Consider the following 24,956-nt stretch of genomic DNA (forward strand, 5'->3'; position numbering starts at 1 on the left):
TAGACAGAAGATCTTGTGTTCTCACTGTAGCCTCTAGTATTTTCATTATCTGAGTTGCCAAGGGAAAAAGGGCAAATTCAGATAACACATGCTTCAATATTTCAGCAAGAATTGCAGTAAACTGCTAGCCATATGAATTGGAGAGCTTTTAAAGTTTTTATTTTAAGGAATGTTGCCTCTTTGTTTGCTTTTGTTATTGTCTTTTAGAAGAAGAATTTATTACTTTCATTCAGTTTTTAAAAAACTTTTAAGTAGTTCACATAGTATTGTTTATTGTTTCCAGAAGTACACATGGGAGCTTAGGAATGTTTTCTAAGTCAGAATAAAATGGGCATTTGGTCTAGCTACAGAAAGACTGAAAGCTGATGAATGCAATATATGTTGCATGAATCTAGCACTATCTACTCAGCTAATAAAGAATAGTTCTGTAAATTTCCCAGTGACAGAAAGAGCATAGGTGCTGTAACCTTGAGAAGAGACTGAGGAGAAGGATGGAGACCTATATAGTACTAGATGCATTTATTGCACTAATGCTGTAAGTGAACTTTATTTAGGACTGTTTAGAAGAACATGCAATGACTCTAGACCTTTCCAAACCATTCTATTCCTAATTCTCTGAGATGGATAGTCAATTAACAAGCCTTTTTTTAGGGGGGAGTTGGTTCTTATAGTAACTTCTCTTTCATGTTAGCCCTGTCCCAAGTTAAACATATCTTTTTCACCCATGCAAATATTTTGCTAATTTTGGCTTATTTGGCAGTTTTATTACAGTTTCATTCATAATGTATATTTGAAAATCCTATCATAGGCGAATATTATTTTTTAGGTTGCAAGGTGTCTCATAAAATAAATATTTTTGTTGTTCTCAGTATTAAAAATATACTGCTCTCTACATAAGCAGCCGACTTGAATACTGGAAAATAAGGGGACAAAAACATTAACTTCAAGAAAACTATGAAAAATTGAGAGTTTGAATTGTTGTTGTATTAGATATCTGATAATGATGCTCATTGGCCAATCAACAATGTTCCTGGGTTTTGAAATTATTCAATATTAAACATTTTCTCTTTACTCTAGCATGGACTTTGCTATCAGTAAGCTGAAGAAAGCAGGTAATCAGACGGGTTTCTACGTTCTTCGTTGCAGTCCTAAAGACTTTAAAAAATACTTCCTCACTTTTGCTATAGAGGTTTGTATTCTGCCTTAAATAGTGCCTATATAGTCTTCATTAAAGTTATAATAATGAGCTTGAGATGTCAGTACCTGATTCTGAATTTTCTCTTCAGAATGTTTATCTGATGTGGGTATTCTATAGCTACTTTTGTGAGATTTGCCAACTTTAAGAGTCTTCAGAGAAACATCAAAGTACTTGAATGGTAAAGAATCACTAATGACATGTACTTATGACAGAAGTCAGGTGGAGAGAAAAAAGCTTTAGGCTTCTGTGGTTGGTGACATAGCTCTTGGGACTGTAGATGGGTGATTTGAGCTGTTGGGGGGCTGGGGGTTCTTCCTTTTTCTCAAGGTTTGGGATTTTTCAGTTGGATTTTTTTCCTGGGATTTCTGCCCCCCATCCTGAATAGGTCTTAGATTGTGTATACAGACCTTCGTGATTTGAGAGTGTCTCTCCTTCACAGGTTGTTCTGGGTTTGGGTTCTGTCTCCATTCACAATGCTGGGCCAACCAGATTGTGGCAGCTGTTACACCAACACAGATCTCCTTCTGGATATCTGGTGTTAGCTGGAATGGGAACTGACCGCAAAATGCCTGCAATTCTCAAGCAGCTAAAGAACCAGATGTTCCTTGCCTCTGTGAGATTGCAGTTAGTTAGCACATCACTTGAATGTTGCGGTTACATAATTGCAAGATCATGTCCCAAAGGTAGACTTCTGTTAAATTAAATTACTAGCACTACCTTTGGGGTTTTCCTGATGGTTTGTAAAAAGCTATCAAGTTCACTAAATAATGTTGAAGTACACCTCTGAAAATGGCAAAATAACGTTGATGTGTTGATGGAGAAGTAAACAGCTATTTAAAGATCACTTTCACAAAAATTTGATTTCCTATCAGTGAAGTGTGATTTTTCAGACTAAGAAATCAGTGTCTGAGCAAGCTTTGAGAGTCAAAGCCTGAGAGCCTGGCTTATGAGTTAAGCCTGTCAATAAGTGACTTAGCCACTTTTTTTTTTCTTGTTCTGAGGCTTTTCAGATTCAGAATTTGTTGGAACATTTTCTGCAATGTTGACATGAAGGACCATGAAATTACTCCTCTTGTTTAATTGCTGTTAATTGTTGTTAATAGCTCCTCTTTGTTTAAAAAACATGCAATAGGATCTTTTCAAAACTCATTGTGATAATAATTTAGTGCATGTTGAAAATCTGTGCTAGAAACTAATTGCTTAGATCTGTACTGTAGATGGCAAAACCAGAAATACAAATACAGATCTCACAGTGCTTGCCGAAAGAACACTGAGCATGAGCACCTGGGCTATTGCTTTCAACAGAATTTTGTTTTTATATTACCCCTTGTAAGGATGAAGAAGCTTTCATTACTACCTCTGTAGGATTTTTCCTAGGATCTGTTATATGTCTTCTCAGCTCCATCTTTGCAGATTTCATAACATTCGTTTTTGTTAGCATCAACATAGAATCACAGCATTGTTTAGGTTGGAAAAGACCTTTAACATTGAGTCCAACCACTAGTCTAACACTGCCACCTCAAACCACTAAACCATATCCGTAAGTTCCACATCTACACATCATTTAAATCCCTCCTGGAATGATGTCTGAGCCAGTTCCCTAGGCCACCTGTTCTAATGCTTGACAACCATTTCACTAAAGAAATTTTTCCTAATATCTAATCTAAACCTCCCCTGGTACAACTTGAGCCCATTTCCTCTTCTCTTGTCACTTGTTACTTGGGAGAAGAGATGGATCCTTTCAGACTCTAGACTGAATAGCTCGAACTTGGTCATCCACTTCTTATTAGACTTGTTCTCTAGACCCTTCACCAGCTTTGTTGCCTGTCTCTGGACATGCTGCAGCACCTCACTGTCCTTGTAGTTAGGGACCTGGAACTGAACACAGCACTTGAGGTGCAGCCTCACCAGTGCCAAGTACAAGGGGACAATCACTTCCTTGGTGCTGCTGGCCACAGTATTTCTAATACAGGCCAGAATGCCATTGCCCTTCTTGGCCACTTGAGTACACTGCTGGCTCATATTCTGCTGGCTGTTGACAAAACATGCTGATTCCAGTGATGGGAGTAGAATCATGTTTTCTCAGAATTAATATTACATAGTGTGAATGAAATAATGAATTATAATATTTTACTGAGTGCTGTTTATTCGAATACTAAACATTGATCAATTTTATTTTCAAAAAAAATCTCTGCAGCATGAGAATACCACTGATTATAAGCACTGCTTAATTACAAAGAATGACAATGGAGAATATAATCTTAGTGGAACCAAGAGAAGTTTTAGTAATCTTAAGGATCTGTTGACCTGTTACCAGACAGAAACTGTCCGTTCAGACAACATAATTTTCCAGTTCATCAAATGCTGTCCTCCGAAACCGAAAGGTAAGAGAAAGATTATTTCTAAGCATAAGGTTTTCCAACTTCTAAAGACTTAAAAATAAGTAAACATTAAATTACTCTCAGCTGGCTAGATAGTATGTTAGTGGTTTTAGTGGTTTTTTTTTTTTTTAAATTTCACTGTTCATTTGTCCAGCTTCTTAATCATAGCTTTCAGTCCTAGTGTCTGCCAAATTATACTTTATTCTAAAATGGTCTTCCAGAAAGAATCATGGAGGACAATTTCATGATTAAAAGCAAAACTGGTGTTTTAATTGCAGTGAATTGTGTACAGTAGCATTTCTTCTTCAATCTTTTTCATGTCTTGAAAATGAAAGAGCTACTAAATGTATAATTTCCATAAGCAATGGAACAAACAATGTCAATTGATTTCTTTCATTGTTTGTTAACATCTTAGCTGAACTATGCTGTGTCTGCAGTGTGATTTCAACTTCTATTTAAACACTAAAAAATACATGCGGACAAGAGCTCCTGCCTGAGGAGTGGATTTTTCTTGAATTTAGATTAAAGTTTCTGCCTAGCATTGGTACTCATAAAATCTTCCTCCTTTATGAATTCTGATAATGTCTGTCTTTTTGCTTACTATTTGAGAAGTAAATCGATATGCACATTCCATTTAGACCAGAAATGTATATACATCAGAATTATAATGGTACATGCATGCATATGTATACCCACTAATACTTGCCTATCAGCTTTAGTTTTTCTGACAGACCTATTTTGTAGAGAACCATTTTCCAAAATCACTTAAAGAATAAGTACTCTGCTAAATGGAAGGCAGTGAGAATCACTGAAGTGGTGACAGGGTAGAAGTGTGTGAAACTTTAAAGAGGCATCAGAAAGATATGCAGATGTTTAACAGAATGACTTTGTAATAAAAAAAGAAGAGATGACTTACACCCCTTACCATCCCTGATTAGTGTTAAAAATACGACAGAAAGTTAAAATGTGAAAGGAGGCAGAGTTATTTTCAGAATATTTGTCAAAAATTAGAGTACTTCAGAAAGTTAAAAGAGCTGAGTAAACCTGAATGTTTTTGCTGATCAGAAAAAAAAAAATCAGACTTTGAGATCAGTTTATTCAAAAAGCCACACAGTACTTCACTAAAATGTTCAGTGTGATGACTTTGTTTTGTGGGATGATGAGCTTCCCATTAATAATCCTTCTGAGATAATGTTGGTTTAGTTTTATATATTGCCAAATTTACATTGTTTTTCTTTTCCCTACCCCCTTTCTTCTCCCAGATAAATCAAATCTCCTAGTCTTCAGAAGCAATAGTGTTTCTGAGGTACCTTCATCACCCACGCTACAGAGACACAATAACGTCAACCAGATGGTCTTTCACAAAATCAGGAATGAGGACTTAATATTTGTAAGTCCATTAGTTGCTTCTTCCACTGCAAAGGGTTGGTTGAATACACACTAAGGTTCGAAAAACTCAGTGTGAGTTTTAAAAGAGCTTTAGCTAGGAGATTGTGCTGTAATCTTTCCTTAGAGTTGTGAGAGAAAATGATTTTTTTACGTTTTCAATTAATATAAATAATTGGGTTTTTTAAAAATAAGTGTCTTTTTCAATGAAATAGTTGTTTTCTTTTTTTGTAAGGTTGTCTAAATACATCTTTAACAGCAAGTTCTTCCTCTCAGATTCTTTCAGCAAGTAATTCAACAAAAAAATGGCAAAGATTTAAGCTGTTTCTAATATAGTTGCTTCCTTGCCTCCTCAGTCTGACTCTAGAGGTGTGCTAGCTCTAAAGATTTTAATATACATCACTTAGGCTGTTTGTTCATGAGATAAGAGGCAGAGATTTCTGACTTTCTCATCTGTATTGTTCCTGTCTTTTAGGAGGAGAGTCTTGGACAAGGCACCTTTACTAAGATTTTCAAAGGTATAAGGAAAGAAGTGGGAGACTATGGCCAGCTCCATCAAACTGAAGTTCTTTTAAAGGTGCTGGATAAAGTGCATAGAAACTACTCTGAGGTTGGTGTGATTATTGACTGCTATATAATGTTTGTCTATGCTATGTTGAGCCATACTTTTCTTAACGTAAATGAATTTTTGTTAAATGGTAGAGGATTGTATGTTGAATCAAGCTCATTCTTGGACTTGTGACACTGAGAGAATGGATTGAGTTGGTTTTGGGAAGTACATCTATGCACTACTTTTACTCTCTCCCCACCATCCATCAGAGTATTCAGACCTACAGAGAGCCATAGAGCAGTTTCTCTGTATATGTACTACAGGAGAGGTGGTACAGTCACAGAGCTGCCTTTGCCAGTCAATTCATTATGTAGATGAGGGACCAACATTTGTGGAAAATTACTTTCTTTTGCTAGACTGTATTCAACATTTTGGAATCACACTGGTTCTCCAGTAAAATCAACATTTCCCATCAATCCATACGACGTCGGACATATTTATGTATGAGAAACACTTGCTGTATGTATTCAGTTAGAATTTCATAGTTTGAGTGAAACTGAGAGCAAACCTGAAATGCCTTTGTGCAAAAGCTGATAAACTGGTATTGTAATTGAGCCCAAGATTGTGTATGTGAGAATTTAATTTAAAAGATTTTAACAAGGTGTGGTAGCATTTAGTATATTAACAAATTTATATAGCTGTAGATTATTTTGATAGTATAGTTGTATAACATTCCTAATTAATCTAGCTGTATTTACAGCAAGCCAAGACAACCAGTCTATTGTTTACAGAACTTTTCATTTACTTAAGACAAATCTGTGTGATATATAAGGAAAAAAGATATTCCAAGTAGCTAATATTCATAAGCAATGTAAGTGTACACTTTGGACTATTGAAAACGGTAAAGAAACTATAATTTTACTAAGCTAATATGTTTACATTCTAAAGTTAAACAAAAATCAGTTTTTAAAGGGACAGAAGAGTACAGAAATACAAATACAGTTACATGAAGGAAAATGTTCTAATTTTGAGAGTGTTTTGTTGAGTTGACCAGTCAGTACACAAGCAAGTGTAGTTGGAAATGCCACTGAAGAGAATTTTTTAAAATGATTGTAGAAATAGAAGTGTCTGAAACATCCTGACAAGATTAGGTAAGGTCTCACAGTGGTGGATGAGTGATGTAATACTTCTTAGTAATGCATTATGGAGAAATAAATTGGAAACTGAATAGTGGATCATGAGAGAATAAACTGGAAGCTGAGTAGTGCTTCTTGAGCTTGGCTGTGGTTTACTTAGTTAACTGACGTGGAAGAAACATTTTTTTAAAAAAAGTTGAGGTACACCTGCCTACAGAAAAAAAAGAATGCTAACCTCTCTGGAATGTGGATTATCAGTTATTTAAAAAAGAACAAAACTGGAACAACCTCAAAAAATAACAAATATGTTACACAAAGTCTTTGTGATGAGATGGAAGTAGAATTGTTTTTTTAAAAAGCATATGGTTTTAGTAAATTTATTAGAACTCATGTAATGTGTTGGGTTTTTTTTCTCACTAATACTTACTGGTTTTTAATATCTCTCTTTCCTTCCTCAAAGTCCTTCTTTGAGGCAGCAAGTATGATGAGTCAGCTTTCTTACAAACATTTGGTGTTAAATTACGGAGTCTGCGTATGTGGAGAGGAAAGTAAGTAAAAATTGTCTTTCTGTACTAATTTTATACAGTTGTTGTTAGAGTTTGCCATTGATTCTCGGTAAAAGCAGGGAAGAAAACCAAACCAAAACAACCAGTCACACGAGCTGGACACCCATTATGTGTTCACATTGCAGTGGTATTAGCCTTAGTGCCTGAGAACTAGTTAATATGGTGATGGAAAATGGAAAAATTTTGTGAAGTCAGTTGCTGTGAATAGTAAATGCCTCATAGTCATCTCTGTTCTATCTGAAACTCTCACTTTTGAAAACTTTGATGAACTTCTGAAATGAGTTTTTGAAATGCCAGGAAACTTACACCCATACCTTGTATCAACTGTGATTAGTCAGAAAGGGAACTGTTTGACTATGCAAGAAAGTATTAGTTTACTGTGGTCAGAAACACAGACACTATCACCTTTTCCCACCCACGTGCTGACTTTGTGAGCACAAGTATAACTTTGAGAAGTTTGTCTGAAATAACAAGATTCCATTATGTCAACAAAAATGCTACAGATGTTAACAAAGGTAAAACAAAGAGGTAGAATATATTTTCAGTTTAGCTTACTGCATTGTGACTACAAATTAATATGGTTATTTCAAGAACCTGAAATACATTTAGAATGTCTTTAATGAAATCTTAATTTTAGATGGTTGTCATATGTTTACGTATGCTTCACTCAGTTGTAAAAAATAAAGTTTACTGTCTGAAAAAAAATAATTTGTTGAAAAAATCAGTTTATTTGTTATAACAAAACTGGCAGTTTCCAGTGTCTTTAGAGTCTAAGTGAGAAACACTGCAATGTAACTGTCTTGCACCTGAAGGTAGGAGCTCAGTCATGCAATATGAAATTATTGAGTTGAAACTGACAGAGACAGCATAGTACTGTGAAATTGGTCTTATCTCTTGGATTATTCACTGCATGGAGGCATATGTATATATATGTGTGTGTGTGTATACAGAAATTTTTTAGTGTTAATATTTATGTTTTTAAGAGCATCTTTTGCCAGCAAAGCATTGTATTTTTCACTGAGAATATGGATTGTAAATGAAGATGAAGTGAATGCCTTAAATGTTACTCAGCTCACTACACTGATATTGTTGCACACTACGATGCTTTATCAGAAGTTACAGTCTTATTGTGTTTTTCAAGTGGATCTGGAAGGATGCTCAGGATGCTCACTGGATTTTTTAAGGTGGAAACCTATACTGTGAAAAATGATTAAAGCTACTAATTTTGCATTTGAGAAGAAATTCGGCAAACTTCCACACCTCGAAGAAGTGTAAAGAGCAGAATATTTGTGGAAATACTCAGATGTCTTATAGCTACAGGTTTATAGTTCACCACCAAGAAGTCAAAGAAAGATACGGATAGTATTAGAGTAATGAATCTGTCCTGAAATGTCATTATTTTTGTTGGATTTAATTGTTACTCTTTTTACTATTTAAAATCAGACATTCTTGTACAAGAATATGTAAAATTTGGATCCTTGGACACGTACTTGAAAAAGAACAAAAATATTATCAATATCTTGTGGAAGCTGGAAGTAGCCAAACAGCTGGCTTTAGCCATGCATTTTCTGGTAAGCAGTTTATTACTCAGTTTTATTAATGGCTGAATTTAAGTGTTTCAGGCTACTACAGGTAGCCTGACTGAGCTATTTTTTTACCCTACTTGTAACTCTGGGGGATATTTGAAAACAGACTGGGCATATACCACATAGTAGATAGCCAAGGACAGACCTTTGTGTCTTGCACAAAACATGATTGAATTTCCCATTCTTTTTTTGTGTTTTAGCATGAAATACAAACACATTTCCAGTATTTTTTTTTCTTTTTTCCAGGAATCAGTCCTTCCTGATTTTACCACCCCAGTTCATGATGCTAAACATAAACTATGTATTGGTAGTGTTAGTAGTTATCCACTGGGAGGAGAAAACATTGTCATGTTTAAACTGCTAGTACATTCTTTTTGTGCATTAGGTCCCAACCTTATAATGTACTTAATAAAGGCCATGATTCAAGACAGGATATGTGATTAGAATAATCTTTCTTCAAGAGAGTTTAAATGTTTTTATATTCATTTTAAATGGATCATGCTGTTGACTCAGTATTCTTTTTTGACATAATAGATATCAAATAGTTTTAAACTCAAAACTTTAAGCAGATAATAAAAATGAATGAAAATTGTCTAGAACCTGTAACTCAAGAGGAAGTGATGAAAAGTCTGAGATTTGACCAACTTAATTGATGTTTCCTTGATGTTTCCTGCATGCTGTAAAGTATTGGTTTTTAAATACCTCTTCAACCATAACATTTTTGTCAGCACATGAACGATGCATTTCTTTCCATAGGAAGATAAAGGCCTTGTTCATGGGAATGTCTGTGCAAAAAACATCTTGCTTATCAGAGAGGAAGACAGGAAGTCTGGAAACCTTCCATTTATAAAACTAAGTGACCCTGGCATCAGTATTACAGTTTTGCCAAGAGACAGTAAGTCTTTTTATCAGCTTCTGATGTGAAAAAGAAGTTTGGGTTTGTGGGGTTTTTTTCCTGACTCCCTGCTAAGGTACTTCTGTTACTCTAAGTTCTTTCATCCATCTGTCCCTTTCAAATAATCTCTACAGTCTAGACAGCAGTTTTGAGTGTATCTTCTTTATCAGAAAATAGCTACATGAAGTAAAGCCACAATTCTTCATTGTGTGAGGTTTTTTTCCTGCTCTTCTCATTTTCAATGGGTTTTTTCAATGTTAGTACTCTTAGTATGCTATAATGTACCGTGAGGAAGTCTATTGCATCTACAGGTAGCTGCTAGACTTAATATCCCATTATTGATCAAGATTAAATTGTTGTATTTTATACCTTGAAGAAGCTTTCTGAGCTGAAAGTAAATGCATTTTGGAAAATGTTGCCTGACAGTGAAAATAGTCTTCAGTGCTTTTCTTGGTGAATATTTGAAGCCACCTGATGATGTTAGACATAGTGGATTATTGTCTACCATTAAGGCTATTTTAGTGCTTTATAAAGAATAAAATTAATTAAATTATATGAAAAATATGTTCAAGATTGTCATGCTAATGAAACTGAAATAACCTTACTATTCTCTATCTAGTCTTCTAAAGATTTTTTTGAAAAATAAACACACATTGTAAGTAGTAATTGTATATATGCTGGAAGAAGTAAAGCATCAAAGACACTACAAGCAATAATGCAGTACCATTATTTTCCAACAAGCTGTTTAAACCATCCCTTTCTGAACTGGAAGCCTATGTTAATCTTAAGAGATTTCTTTTTAAACGGCACTAAATATATCAGTAAAAAATCATCTTTTAACTTGTTACTACATATAGCATAAAAGCTTTAGAAATTCCTCATTATGGCATCTTTTGCCAACCACTAGCAAAGTACTTCTTAGTCTTTGCCATGTAGTTCTTTTTGTAGTAGCTACTAAATCTCGGTAACTTTGGGAGAAATACAAAAGCTGAAGCAAAAATATAGTGTGAAAATGATGTTATCGCAGTTTTATAACATTAGGCTTATTTTACAGTAAAACTAGTGGTCCTCCACTCTGATTTATAAGTACTATGCTTGTACATGTTCTGTAGCGCTTTTTTTAGGCAAGAACAAAATCTTGGAAAGGTATTAAAAGCACCTTACTAAATTACATACCTGTGTATACTAAAGGATTTTACTAAACTGAATGTATTACAGAATTTTCTGGGTTTATAATTCATCTTAACATGATGTTTCCTTTGTAATTGCATAGTTCTTCTTGAGAGAATACCGTGGGTTCCACCTGAATGTATTGAGAATCCCAAACAATTAAGCCTGGCCACAGACAAATGGAGTTTTGGTACTACTTTGTGGGAAATCTGCAGTGGAGGAGACAAACCTCTGAGTGCACTAGATTCTTCAAGAGTAAGTATTAATGGGTCTTCAGTCATAACAGTTCTTTGGATACTTCTAACTTAAAACATCAGTTGTTGTATTTATATCAGTATGTAAAGTGATGTGACTCATGACCACTGCAGGTAAAATACACTTTTATTGGTAGATAATGATGAGATATGATGATTTGAGGTTTGCTTTTATGTTGTTTATTTTGATTTTTATGGGGACAAAGTACAGTGTTGCCCATATTATCTTTTTCATGTTTCCCTTGCTTTCTTGCAACAGTGTATCAATTGAACAAAAAATATTCCTAAAAATGCACATGGATTTTACTTAGCATTATCCTAGTAACTGAACATTTGCAATACTGTAAGACTTTGTCTGTTGCAGACAATTCTAATATTTTACCTAAACCAGAAATGTTAACAGGATAAAGAAGAGGAACACGTTCCATGTAAATTATCATTTCTTATGTATTTGTTTCTCTAATTGGAAGCAAAAAGCTTCTTTCCTTTAATAGGCTACAAAAATATTTGGAGTATTGTTTTTATAAAGGGACTATTACCTTCTCACAAAGCCTGATCTGATTCCTCAGGTGCTGTAATCAGCTTTAACAGTAAGCTCCAAAGTCTTCCCAGACTTACCTTATAGATATCTATTTATTTTGGAAGTTTCCTTCCTTTCCTGTGCTAATCACATTCTTTCATAATACTTACAAAACTTTTTACAACTGGAGGAGCTAAGCCAACTCACCAGAGGACATAATTTTCTGTTGGACTCATCCAGTTAAGGAATCATGAAATCATCAATAAAGGAGACATCATCTTTCTCATGTTAATCTGTTTTCTTATCTTCCACCTGTAACTGTGAAATTCTGAACCAATTCGTCTCAGTTATGCCAGTCTTGCTACTTTGTCCACCTTTGCTTTTGACGTAAATGATTCAGGTCTATGTTTGGTGAGATAAGTCTAGGAAGAGAGCTGTATTTTTTTTTTCACTGCTTTGGTGAGAATCTTAAGGCTTCTGCAACTCTTCATGGATGTGTGTTAAAGTGGCTTTTATCCCTTCAATTACAGAAACTACAGTTTTATGAAGATAGACACCAGCTTCCTGCTCCCAACTGGACAGAACTAGCAAACCTCATAAACAACTGTATGGATTACGAGCCAGATTTCAGGCCTTCATTTAGAGCAATTATACGTGACCTGAATAGTTTATTCACTCCAGGTGAGTCTGTGGTACAATAAGAACACACTAAACAAAAAGAACCCTGATGGATTCATTTTCATATGATGCCTGCCTTTTTGATATGTTAACCCACAATACTATGTTACTGCTTTCAGCTTGTTCTAAAAGACGGCACATTAAAAGTTTTAGCATTATTGTCCAAAGCAGTTTTGATTAATGTCTATCTCATACATTCTAGTCTCCTCACCAAAGATGTTACATTTGTGACTGCTTTTCTTTTTTCTCTCAATAAAAATAAATAGGTATCTTTCTTTTTTTCCAAGTGGAAAATACATATTATTGCAAGGCTTTGTGAAATTTACATTTCTTCTCTCTATGGTAGTGGAGTTGTTGAAAAATAGTTGTTAAATTTGAAGTTACCATTCATCTGCAAAAAAAGAAATTTGGAAATTAAAACAGAATTTACTATGAGTCAAGACAACTCCTTTAGCTTTTCTGTAATGCATCTTTCTCTTTGACTGCAAATTACTGTATAGAAATTAAGGTGGTGAGCTTGGGGTATGCCATGATTGTAATAAGTTCCTTTGCTCTTTTATTTGCTTCTCTATGCCTCCTGTTCTTTCCTCCCTTTCCTTCTTCCTCCTATCCCACAGATTATGAACTATTGACAGAAAGTGATATGTTGCCAAATATGAGAATTGGAGCACTTGGATTTTCTGGTGCTTTTGAAGATAGAGACCCAACACAATTTGAAGAAAGGCATCTTAAGTTTTTACAACAACTTGGCAAGGTAAGGTGTTTCAAAATTCTCTAATTGCCTAGGAAACAACTTATCTTTTCCAGTTATCTTCCAATAACTCTATATACATTGTTTACACTGAAATTTCTGTTACATAAATTAGTCATTTCAGTCATATCTATGCAGGTCTTTTTAGACCATATTTTTGTTTCACAACAGCGTTATATAGAGGAAAAATAGCTGATATCTACGATGAATGCAATTATGCCAAAAGGCTAAAGTCTTCTTCAGTAATGCAAAGCTACATCTAACACAATAATATTATTGTTTCATATACTTCATTTAAAAGTGGTCCAGAGCAGTCTTTGCATAAAACTCTAGTGGGGTTGGGTTTTTTCTGTGCATGCATATTTTGAGAAGTCAGAATATGCAGTCCATAAATTCAATAATGTCTTTGAGATATACATAGGCCTTTAACTTCTGAGACTTTAGAAATCAGCATTTGGTTACTAGTTTTGCAAGTCATTGCAGCCTGGCTGTGTGAAAGCATGTCTACACACATGCAGCTACCAGATCCACTTTTCCAGAATTTTGGAAATTCCTTGCTATTTTGTTGTTTTTATTGACATCATGTGTATATATTTCTTTGACTCTTGAGTACTACTGAAGCCAAGCCTGAAAGTTAAGCAGCAGAACTACTTCTATTTGCAGATGGTTAGTTGTTGACTGCAAATGATAGCATAGCATAAGGAGAGGAACAGAGTGATAGGTCACAACTGGGTAAAGGAAGATAAACAAAACACACACTGTGTTACACTAGAGAAGGAGAAGAAGGTAGAACATTGAAACAAGTCGGGGAAGAACCACCAAGAAACTGGAAAATTAACAGGAAAGATAAACCTTAACAAAAAAGGTTTTCCTAGTTCAGGAAAAAGAGTATGCCAACTGACAGTTTCAAAGTACAAGTGGAAAACTGTTAAGGGAGAGAAAATTAAGGAACATCATCACCTATCCTTGTCTGCATTTCTTCCCATGCTATTTGCTTTCTTTCATAGAGCTTGTTTCTTACTCTTACAGAGCTGTTACCTGTGATCCTCTACTCTTTTGCTCTCAGGCTTCTGTGACATTTCACTTAAATAATCAAATGTAGTCTCCTTAATGCTAACAGAGTGAGCACTAAGGAAGTATGAGCAACCACTGAGAAGGAGACAATGATGTGGAACTTGTTTTTAATTCAAGTATTTCTGTTGGTGATTTAGGGAAATTTTGGCAGTGTTGAAATGTGCCGGTATGACCCGCTGCAGGATAATACTGGGGAGGTGGTGGCTGTGAAAAAGCTGCAACATAGCACAGAGGAGCACCTTCGGGACTTTGAAAGAGAAATTGAAATACTTAAATCTCTGCAGCATGACAACATTGTTAAATACAAAGGGGTGTGCTACAGTGCAGGTATGTGCTATAGTCAATACACCTTCAAGTATACACTTAAGTGTACATACTGAGAAATTCAGAGGGGTAAGTGCTTATGAAAGCCACTGACTTGTCCTTACTTTAAGCAGGACAAATCAAAGTGCAAATCAAAGGCAATAGTGTCTGTTGTATCCTACATCTCAGTACAAGGTGGTCATCTTATTTGGTCAGCTTATGGCATAATTTTATTGATAAAAAAAGTACCTTTTTGAATAGTTGTCCAGTTTCCTAGTTTCTTAAGGCATAAAAGTCTTTGTAAGTGGGAAAATACAGCCATTTACTGACTGTTGTTTTTTGCTCAATGTATTGTCCCAGAGTGGATATGACAAACTATTGAACAGCCTATACAGTAAAAAAGTAGACAGGAAAATGTTTTAGAAATAGATGTGTTTGAATGGCTGATTGGTGCTATTGAAGTTGATGAGTGAAAGCATAGGTTATGCCCAGAATCCTACTGAAAAAGAAAAGTCTTGGGTTCAAAACTCGACTAAGGTTTTAAAAGCAGTAAAATTGCTGACCAATTGATGATAGTTGTCATTCTGAGTTTCATCTCAGCAGTGGGGAAGAATTACATAAACACAGATTTATACATGTGGCACTTTTGCTTTGCTTTGGCAGTAGTACCCAAAGTATTGATGAGATGATTTTGGTAAGTGATGTGCTGTATATCAAGCATATGCACATTATTGCTGTATTTAAATAAACTTCATTTCCTAAACAAATGCAGTTAACTCTGTCAATATGTGAGAAAGTTTATAGTGTTGTATACATAATAAGTTAGATCTCAGGTACTAAGACTATTTGCCATTACTTCTATTCATAGACGTTTGTAAATGTTGACATTTCAGAAATTTTTATTGGAAAATGACAGAAAAATGAAGTGTGTTTTTTGTTGTTGCTGTAAAAGGTCGTAGGAATCTAAGACTAATTATGGAATATTTACCATATGGAAGTTTACGAGATTATCTGCAGAAACACAAAGAGAGGCTGGACCACAAGAAGCTTTTGCTGTATGCATCTCAGATATGCAAGGTAGGAAATTTCAGATTGACATTTTTCCACAATTTTTTGTCTCTTAAGTCTCATCTCATTTTTCTCAAACCAACCATCGTTGGTTGTTTTGATATATCTTTCTAATAGCAGGCAAACTGTTTGTGACATACTGTAACATATTTTCAGCACTTGGACATTCAGCGATAAAACTACAGTAACAGCATGTATATGTTCAAGAAATTTACTTAATATTAGTTTATTTATTAACAGAAAGAGTAAAGATACATGATTTCTGTGTGAAGAACTAAACACCATGGAAGTACCAAAAGCTGTACTAAAGTTTTTGCTAGTCTCAAGGGTTGGTACTGAATTTTGAAAAGGGGGCAAGCATCTGATTTTTATTGCGAAATGGCATTTCCTCAGAAAAAGGGCTAGTTAGGCCCTACCCTGTTGTTATGCTTTAGATACAAGAAACTCATTGCATGTTTGGTAGTTTGGGGAAAGAAAAAGACACAAAAAGAAAGCAGGGAGGGAGGAAAAAAATAAACAAGACCTTTCCCTCTGAACACACATCCTCAGGGCATGTTCCAGAGGTTTTTAAAAATCCCTTCCCCAATACCCACATCAAAGATATGGCAATAGTAAGTTATTGTCTGGTAATTATGCCCTGGTTTATTCAGAGTGAAAGACCTCACTTCCGCACTATCTGCGGAAAAAGCCTGACCAAGGATCAGGCAGGAGAGTCTCCGCTGGAGCCAAGATGTTCTCCAGGCATTCAGCCTTTCACCTGGTGAATAGGGCTTGATAATTCCCTACTTGAAAATGGACTGACTGGGTAAATTTAGCTCCCAAACCTGAGGCATGTACAGAAGGATGCTACATATATCTTTAGCAGCTGATTTCACCTGTTCGTGTGTTTCGCTGAAGCAGAGCTATGTCAGTAGTCTCCAGCAAAAAATCCATGATGGGCAGGCAACATGCAGTGAGGCGGAAAACAGAAGATATTCCCAGTTATGTGGCAAGAGAAGGGTTACACATGTGACCACCCGCTCAAAGAGGGTTAAAACGACTACTGATAAGAAGGCATAGGAAAATTTCTCAGTGTTATTTCTTACACAAAGCAACTGTTATTGTCAGTGCTGATATGTCACAGAAAAGTCTTTCTTCACTCAAAGAGCTGAAAGAGTCTTAACACTGGGCACTTCCTTAGGAGGACAGTGATGGTGCATCTTTCATAGAAGGAAGGTGCAACAGGGATTTGTCCACACGCAAAGGCTGCAGCTGCTTACCTCTTTTACTCTGTGGCCATCTCAGCCTATGATCTTAAGGATCATGAGGTACCTGTTCTGTTCACAGAAGTTGTGAAGCTTGCATAGATAAGTCTTCAGGCCTTATCCAAAGGCTGAAGGAACAACGGTGGTACCTGGTGTGTTTCAGGATAGTGGTGAATAAGCAGCTGGGACTGGGGGTTTTTAAACAGTAGTTTTGAGGTGGGATGTGGATATGCAGCAATGTCACCTGATGATGCAGAGAGGAAGGTCAGCCTTTGAAGTCAAGCTGTTTCTGAGGTTTGTCTCTTCAAAAAAAGTTTTAAAAGAGAGAAAGAAATATTTTGGAATTAAAAGTATAATGTTAATGTTAAAAACATTTGAATTTAAGAATGCTCCTAGTGTAATTTGTTCATTTTCAGTTATGTTGAAGGAGTGAGGGACTTTCTTACGAAACTTGTGTAACTGTCAGCTTTCTTTATGCTTCCTTTCACATATTAGTCAGGTATCTATTGACATTGTGTGTGCAGTCTCAATTTCTATCCATCATTAATTGCTGTGTAAGCAAGACCTTCTTTTGCTGCTATACATACTGGCTTCCTTCCACATTTCATTGTTATCAAAAAGAATTACATGCATTAGTAAGAAGGGAGTAGATGCAGCAAAAGACAACATGTCTTTGGGCCAATGTTTTGTTACAGCAACCCATGGAAATAAAACAGTAGGCAGAATTGGATGGGTTAGTAATGGTCCATATAGAGGAAAAACAAGACACACAGCTGGAAATACGAGAGAACAGTTATCAAATACAAGGAATCATAATACAAAAATTATGTAGGACAATCTGCCCAGAACTGTGTAGTTTAGCCCAAATTTTGTTTTCCTTCTGTGCATCACTGTCAAACTACATAAGCTACATAATAAAAAAACACCTCTCTCTGGCAAGCACTTAACATATCTCCCTTCAGTTAAGGGAAGTCTCGGTGCTTGGAAAAAGTATCTCAGAGCAGAGAAATGTACTTCAACATTTGCAGCAGGCTGATTTTGAGAACAATCTGTGTTTGGTTTCAACTTTGAGGTTAATTAACCCCTTCAGGGAAAATGCAGCTACTTAATAGTAAAAGTAACTCTTCTAATTGTATTTGTTAACTTTACACCTAGGGCATGGAATATCTGGGTACAAAAAGATACGTTCACCGAGATTTAGCCACAAGAAATATCTTAGTGGAGAATGAGAACAGAGTTAAAATTGGAGATTTTGGATTGACAAAAGTCTTGCCACAAGACAAAGAATACTACAAAGTGAAAGAACCTGGTGAAAGTCCTATATTTTGGTAAGTCTTCTTTTGGTTTAAAAAATTATGGCATGTTTTCAGTTTTTGCAGTTTCAGCCGATTGTTTTGCATTTTGTGGCATTTTTTAGTACAAATTTCAAGTCCAGCATTGTGAAAGTCACATGCATGATGTTTGACTTTACAGAACATTATGCAGGACTTTTCAACACATTTTCTAAACAAAAAACCCTAAAATTTACCAAAATGTTTCAAACAAACAGTATGCAACAGGAAAGCTACTCAAAGATAAAAGGAATCTAAAAGTTCCCTGGGATGCTTCCGAAGTTTTGGACCTTTCAGTTACCTAAATACTGATTATCCTTATTTTTTAGTTGAGAAGTTAATGTCTATATTTGGGCATTGGGCTTCCAGAGAAGGTCAAAGTTACTCCAAATATAGTAATGCTCTAATGAACTGCACTTAGCATGGAAAGGATAAGAAGACTGTGTCCAGCCTGTGGGAGATTAGGGGATTATGAAATTGGTAGACTCTATTCATAATGAAAAATATATACTTCAGTTCTGTAAAGATATATAAATACCTTATAAAATACACTGACAGAAAATTGTGCTTGAAAACCACTTTATGTCCTGACAGAAAAAGAAAATGCCATTCCAGACACGTGATATTAGTCTACATTTTAGTCTTCCTTAGACACTGTAAAAAACGTCATATTTAAAGGATAAATAATACAAAATGGCATCTTCAGAGATGTTACTGGGAGTTGTAAAATTTAAATGCAGGAGTACCTGGGACACAGTTCAAAGTTCCCTGAAAATGATGGAAGGATGATTACTGGCTGTAATTTTCTTTCTTTCCAGGCTATATCACATCAAAATATAGTTTACTCACAGTACAGATGAGAAAAATATCTACAACTTTATTTGAAAAAAAATGGAACTTGGACATAGTTATCACTAACTGTGTGTGTTTAAGGTGGTTTGTGCTTTCAAAACCAATTAACTATTATTAAAAGAATAGCTACCAGTGAAGGTAGTGGAAGGAACTGAGAATGTGCTAATGCCTATGAACAAGGAACACTTATTCTTGAAAAAAATCAGTCTTATTAAAAGATGTGGCTTCAACAGGACACAAGTCACACAGGGAAGTGTTCCTTTTACCATATGTTGCAGGTATGCTCCAGAATCTCTGACAGAAAGCAAATTTTCTGTGGCCTCAGATGTGTGGAGTTTTGGTGTGGTCTTGTATGAACTTTTCACATATATTGACAAGAGCAAAAGCCCACCAGCCGTAAGTACATAGTTAATGGTTCTCAGAGGTTTTTTGTTTGTTTATTTAAATCTTTGAAAAGATAGATATTATTCATATACCAAAATAGGTTGATATTTACTGATCTTTTTATATATATATATATCTCAGTGCTTATGAGGCAGCATAAACAGAAGCAGCAAGGTCATATTTTAATGTTTCATGGAGCTGTTTAGAATTATCTGTGAGGTAGATGCCTTTAAAACTAGTTAATAGTGAAATAATGATAAAAATAAAAAGATTTTTTACTTGTTGCTTTAAATTGCATCTGTATCATCCTATTTTTATCCATAAACAAATCTGTAGTTGTTAATATGTTATCTTGACTTTTAATTTATAATTTTATCCTTGTTATGTAGTATTCTATTTATTCTCAAATAAACCATTTTTTTTTCCTTTAAAAACTATTTTTGACAGCCAGCCTTCTTTTTCAGGAATTCATGCGCATGATTGGCAATGATAAACAAGGGCAGATGATTGTATTTCATTTGATAGAGCTTTTGAAGAACAATGGACGACTGCCAAGACCAGATGAATGCCCTGATGAGGTGAAGTATTGTACTAACATGTTACTGTAGTCTGAAAGGTGCTCAGTCAGGGTGAATACCTTGTAGATGCACACTTGGCTGTACTGTTATTTTGTCAGTTGCGTAATGAGTACGATCATATTCCTTTCCAGATTTTTTAGATTGCCTTCCCTCAGAAGCCTAGAATGCAGTCTTTCTAAATAGGTGATGTAGGACTATTACGACTGACTACTGTACTGGGGCACCCAGAGTTCTATTTGAAAAAAACTCTTGTATTAAGGCGGTGAGATAAGTATGGAGAACTTCTCCAATGGATATCCCATATAAAGATTCTTGTTCAGACTTCAAAAAAAATTCCACAGTTAGTAGCATTTTCACATTTAAATAACTTGTTTATCTTGGTTATTTTCCTTCTCTTGCTTTTCCTTCAGGCATGTGAATGCCTATATTTATCATGTCTGTTGTTTTCTGTCAAGCATTCCAGCCAAGACTTACCTGCAAACTACAGGCACAGTTTAAGTATATGAATCAGATTTTGCATGTTCAGGGCCCTCAGGTTTGTGTTCATGTTCTTCATGGATATTGAACTGTATACATATGTAAAGCCATCGTAAGAGCACACAAATTAATTCAGTGTTCTTTTGTTTTTGCTAATACACCAGATGTTTAAAAAAGCAGTTTCATACTACTCTGAGTCTTGTAGTTCTCTGTTCTCAGAGCAGGATCTGCTTCAGCTTAAGTAAATTAGTAGGGCTTGGCAGGTGAATCAGCAGGGAAGGCATATAAGTAAAATAGTTATGCTTTTTAACATGTATCATTTCCATCTGAAATCAATTGTTTCATCCCTTTAAAATCAAGCACACTTGGCAAATATCCAAGAAATAATCTATTTGAAACAGGAGACAGAGGAGAGATCAGAGTCAAATGGTCTAGCAGATAAGAGCAAGAATGGTACAGGTGAAGCAGGGAAGCCACAGGGGAAGAGGTAGTCTACAGAGAATCAGAAGAAAAGTCTCTGAAGCAACCTTTCTTACATTGTAGGTATGAGTACAGGAATTATTGAATTGTAAAGGTTTGGCTTTTTGTAGGTAACCTGAATGTCATTTATATAAGAATCTGTTTTACTGAAACTGTATCCAAACCAAGGTAAAGGTTTCAGTGTCTGTCATTTCATCAGATATCAAAGCAAGATGGAAATGTCTCTCGTTTGTCAGAAACTCTGCACTTCCTGTTAACATGTTGAAAGGCCAGTCATCACAGATATGAAGTCTTCTAGACGTCTGTAACTTACAAGCTGCTTGAGACATGGGGAATTTCAGATTTGCTGAAAAATAGGGAACTAATGCTTTTTTTTTTTTTCTGGGAGCTGTGCAGATTGTTCTTAAGCAACGTGTAAAAAATTGTTGCAAGTATGACAAGCTGATAATAATCATCTGGGTTAAATTAGTGAGAAGTGCAGAGCTTGGCAATTTGTTTTGTGACCAGGTATTGGGTAAATGTTTGTTAAAAGGGAAAATTTTTGCCAAATGCCTGTTGTCGTGGAAATCTCTTCCAAAAGTAATTTAGAACTATTTCTAGAAGTGAGTTCAGTTTGCACTGTAACTTTTCTGGGTTATTTCTCATTAAATACAAAGAATTATTAAGAACTTAGTGTAGAAATGTGGAGTTTGTGTCAATGTTGTCTGAGAAGCTTAATTTAGAATTGCTGTTTGTAAATCAGATTTTTTGTCAGACTTGCAAAGCATTTGTAATTTTAAACATTTTTGAGCTTTCAAAAAATATAAGAGCAGGCAAAAACTTAGGAAAATAATGTTAAGTCTCTTAAAAGTTTCAAAAACTACCTGCGTGAATTTCCATGCTAACATATTTTATACTCTGCTTTTATAATAAGGGCTTTTGCAGAGGTAGCTCTACTGACTTCTTACTGTCATTGGGATCAAGCAAATAAACTGGTTGGTGTAGCACCACTTTAGGCACTTTGTGCTACTGTTGCTTGGAACTAGAAAGTTAAGTTGGATCTTCTTTGGACTGGTTCAAAGTAACTGCTAAGCATTTGTAGTATTTGTTTACCTACTACCAATTTTCTGTTTCTTCTCCAGATTTATGCTATCATGAAAGAATGCTGGAATAATAATGTTAACCAGCGCCCCACCTTTAGGGATCTTGCTCAGCGAGTGGATCATATAAGGGACAACATGGGTGGATGAGCAAACTGTGATTCCTTCAGAGGACATGTTGAAATGCAGAACAAAATGTGCTTGCTCTGCTGTGTATGATTGACATATGTATACATGTGCATCTTACCTTTGCTGGAAGTAAAATTTGTGTGGCAAATATTCTATCTCAATCTGCATACTAAAGAATCCTGCTGGTTTTCTTTATCAGGATATATTTGTTACTATGAGAACATATTGAAATTCTCAATAGGGAGAGAAATTATTTTTCTAAATAAAGTAATCTAATATATGATCAGACTACATCACCATTATTTGCCTTGTTTGGCGATGGAAAAAAGAGGTGACTTAAAATATGTTGAGATTAAGAGATAAAAAGACAATCTATTTCCTTGTTGAAATGAAGGTGCACAGAAAAGACTTGTAGAGATCTTTTCGCACTGAGTATATAATCACTTGGCACTGTGCTTTGTGTGTTGCACAAGGGCCTGTTGCACAGTTTTATAAGACTTGCATTGTTGATGCAGAAATTGCTTCTCTGTATAACAAAACAGAAGTGGTTATGTAACCCAGAAACTTTCAATGTGCCTGCCTCAAGCAGTTTTCTGCCAGCAATATATGCAAAGAGATATAGTGGGCTGTGCGATGTACTGTAAGTACTTTGGGGAAAGGGAGCAAATTCTTCTTAATCTGGAGAGCCAATAAACCTGCTCATCCAAGTGAAAATTTTAATTTGAAATTAAAAAGCAAATTTGTTATCCACTTTCTCTTCCTCTTCCTTTGTGGAGTAATAGATATCCTTTACATAATTGAAAATACAATGATAACAAGTAGAAATGAAGCCATTTTATACAAGGTGGTGTCTTTAGTTTGTTTCAGATTATGAAAAAGCTAAACATACTGCTTTAAAATGCTGCTCTTTTATTCCTTCTGTCTTTGTAATTTTCAGGCAATCTGAAGTGTCTTTATAAATTTTAAACTTTTTTAACCAGATTAAAAATCCAGAAAATGCCCTCCATCTCACAGCTCCTCACTTTGCTCTTAAGATGATCACCTTCCTTCCAGTACACAAAAAGGAAAGCTTATGGCCCAGCGTCTGATGCAGCTGGTCATAACTGTGTCAAGTCTATTTTGTAATGAAGTGACGCAAGTTACCTTGGATTTCTTTCTGTGGTAACACACAACATAAGACTATTTGGGAAGAGGAATTACAAGAGCAATTGCTCCACACTCTGCGAGGGGCAAGGACATCATCCCCAGTTACAAGTGAAAGGAGATCAGAGCTACCTGCACAGATTACTTATGCTGTACAATTCAGCTTTTAAAATGAACCTAACAAAAATTTATGGACAAAATGACTCTTCGGTTTTGCCTCCAGGCATAAAACTTGGGGATAATCTTCTATCTTAAAATAGTAAAAGTTGCAGATTTTGTTTACTTTTAACTCAAATAATCTTTTTGTGTTGTTTGTTTTTACTTACTCCTAAGCATTATGGTTTGTGAAGTACAATACTTGTTGTTCTTGGACTTCTTCTGAGAGGAGTTTGATTAAGGGGATATACAACTGACCTGGCATCCAGATTTCTATTTAAAGTGAAATGTTTGTTTTTAACATTTGTAGCAATGAGTGAGTGAAACAGAGGTGTTAGTTTCACTGTGGGGCCTCCTTAAGTTTCATGGTTAATAACTACACCCATCTTACCATAAGTTTAAGTATCTCAACTTGAAAAAATAAACAAATCCTTACTTAGTGTAACATAGTGCCAGTATAGTAATGTTTTGTACCACTATGATGTTTCTCTCCCACAATCACTGATGCAAAATCATGATTTTATAATATGTGAGATTGATAAGTAGGGAGGGCAGCATCAGACCTCTTTCTGCCCATTGCGTTTAACAATATTCCTGTTGTTTTTCTTGCCACCAAGCACTTGTAGATAATTTTAAAAAACTAATTTCACAGTCTTTAACCTGCAAAGGATTTTAAAGTGCTTTGTTCCACTTAATATTTGTTTTCTCCATTTCTATACCTTGCTCTGAAGATTTAAATTTTTGTGCAAAAAAATGTCTTTGCATTTGCAGTCTGTTGTGTGTATGTGATTTTTCGTAACAAAAGAAGATAAAGCTTTAAAGCATTGAAACATAAAGCATTTTAGCCAGATAACATATGCAGGAGTTATGTAAAATTTGCAGTGTATAACACTCAGTAGCTAACAGGTTTCCAATATATCGTAGACAAAACATAATTTATGTAAAAATCTCAGGGAAGTTTGTGTAATGCAATGAAGAAATCTTCCGGTCTGCTATTTTTTCAAGTGAATAAAAATTCTTTTTCTTGTTCTACTACAGTATGACTGATTACATAATCTATTTGGTTGTATAAATATAGTGTTGAACTCAAGGATAACTTTTAAGCGTGTCATGGAATTTTTTTCTTTTATTTTTAATAGTTTACAATTTTTAGAGAAAGCCGTATCTTTACACTGAAGTATAATTCTGTGGTGTTGGTCGGAAACATACAGGTTTTGTAAAAACTCTGTCTTTGCGAGAGGCTTGATCATTCAAGGTGAGCATTCTTAACTGGGTGAATAGGACCAAGTTCTGCGTAGGACTCTTGGGAGATGTGTGATCATCTGTAGTGTGAATGTTTAGGTCCTGGATTGGACTAAATGGTTTTATCAAGAAGTTGTTGGGGATGTAAATGCAGTGATTTTGCCAAACTTGCTTCTGCCAATTGTAGTAACCTTTTTAAGAAACAAACAAGATACACTGCATTTTGAAAGCTCTCAGACCTACAGTAGCATTGTATAATGCTGTATTTTGCTATAAACTTTGTATTAACAGACTCAGTTCTTTGTTTTAGAAACTTTCTTCAGCTTGCATAGCGTTTGTTACACT

The 24,956-nt window shown here is 35.2% G+C and overlaps 1 protein-coding gene across 18 annotated transcripts in view; it reads left to right on the forward strand.

Annotated features, from left to right (window-relative positions):
- JAK2 (Janus kinase 2) overlaps window positions 1-24,465 on the forward strand; it is a 95,172-nt gene extending 70,707 nt beyond the window's left edge. For all 18 annotated transcript variants that reach the window (XM_062017531.1, XM_062017530.1, XM_062017519.1 and 15 more), the window contains 16 exons: window positions 1,078-1,189; window positions 3,396-3,582; window positions 4,842-4,969; window positions 5,441-5,575; window positions 7,112-7,199; window positions 8,661-8,788; window positions 9,560-9,698; window positions 10,972-11,123; window positions 12,173-12,323; window positions 12,938-13,074; window positions 14,283-14,472; window positions 15,401-15,525; window positions 17,916-18,088; window positions 19,222-19,339; window positions 19,792-19,905; window positions 21,984-24,465. In XM_062017531.1, coding sequence (XP_061873515.1) covers window positions 1,078-1,189; window positions 3,396-3,582; window positions 4,842-4,969; window positions 5,441-5,575; window positions 7,112-7,199; window positions 8,661-8,788; window positions 9,560-9,698; window positions 10,972-11,123; window positions 12,173-12,323; window positions 12,938-13,074; window positions 14,283-14,472; window positions 15,401-15,525; window positions 17,916-18,088; window positions 19,222-19,339; window positions 19,792-19,905; window positions 21,984-22,091 — 2,185 coding nt within the window. In that variant the 3' untranslated portion in view covers window positions 22,092-24,465. The remainder of the gene's footprint in view (window positions 1-1,077; window positions 1,190-3,395; window positions 3,583-4,841; window positions 4,970-5,440; window positions 5,576-7,111; window positions 7,200-8,660; window positions 8,789-9,559; window positions 9,699-10,971; window positions 11,124-12,172; window positions 12,324-12,937; window positions 13,075-14,282; window positions 14,473-15,400; window positions 15,526-17,915; window positions 18,089-19,221; window positions 19,340-19,791; window positions 19,906-21,983) is intronic.
- The last annotated feature ends 491 nt before the right edge of the window (window positions 24,466-24,956 follow it).

The sequence above is a fragment of the Colius striatus genome, chromosome Z (genome assembly GCF_028858725.1).
Source record: "Colius striatus isolate bColStr4 chromosome Z, bColStr4.1.hap1, whole genome shotgun sequence".
Taxonomy (NCBI): Eukaryota; Metazoa; Chordata; class Aves; order Coliiformes; family Coliidae; genus Colius; species Colius striatus.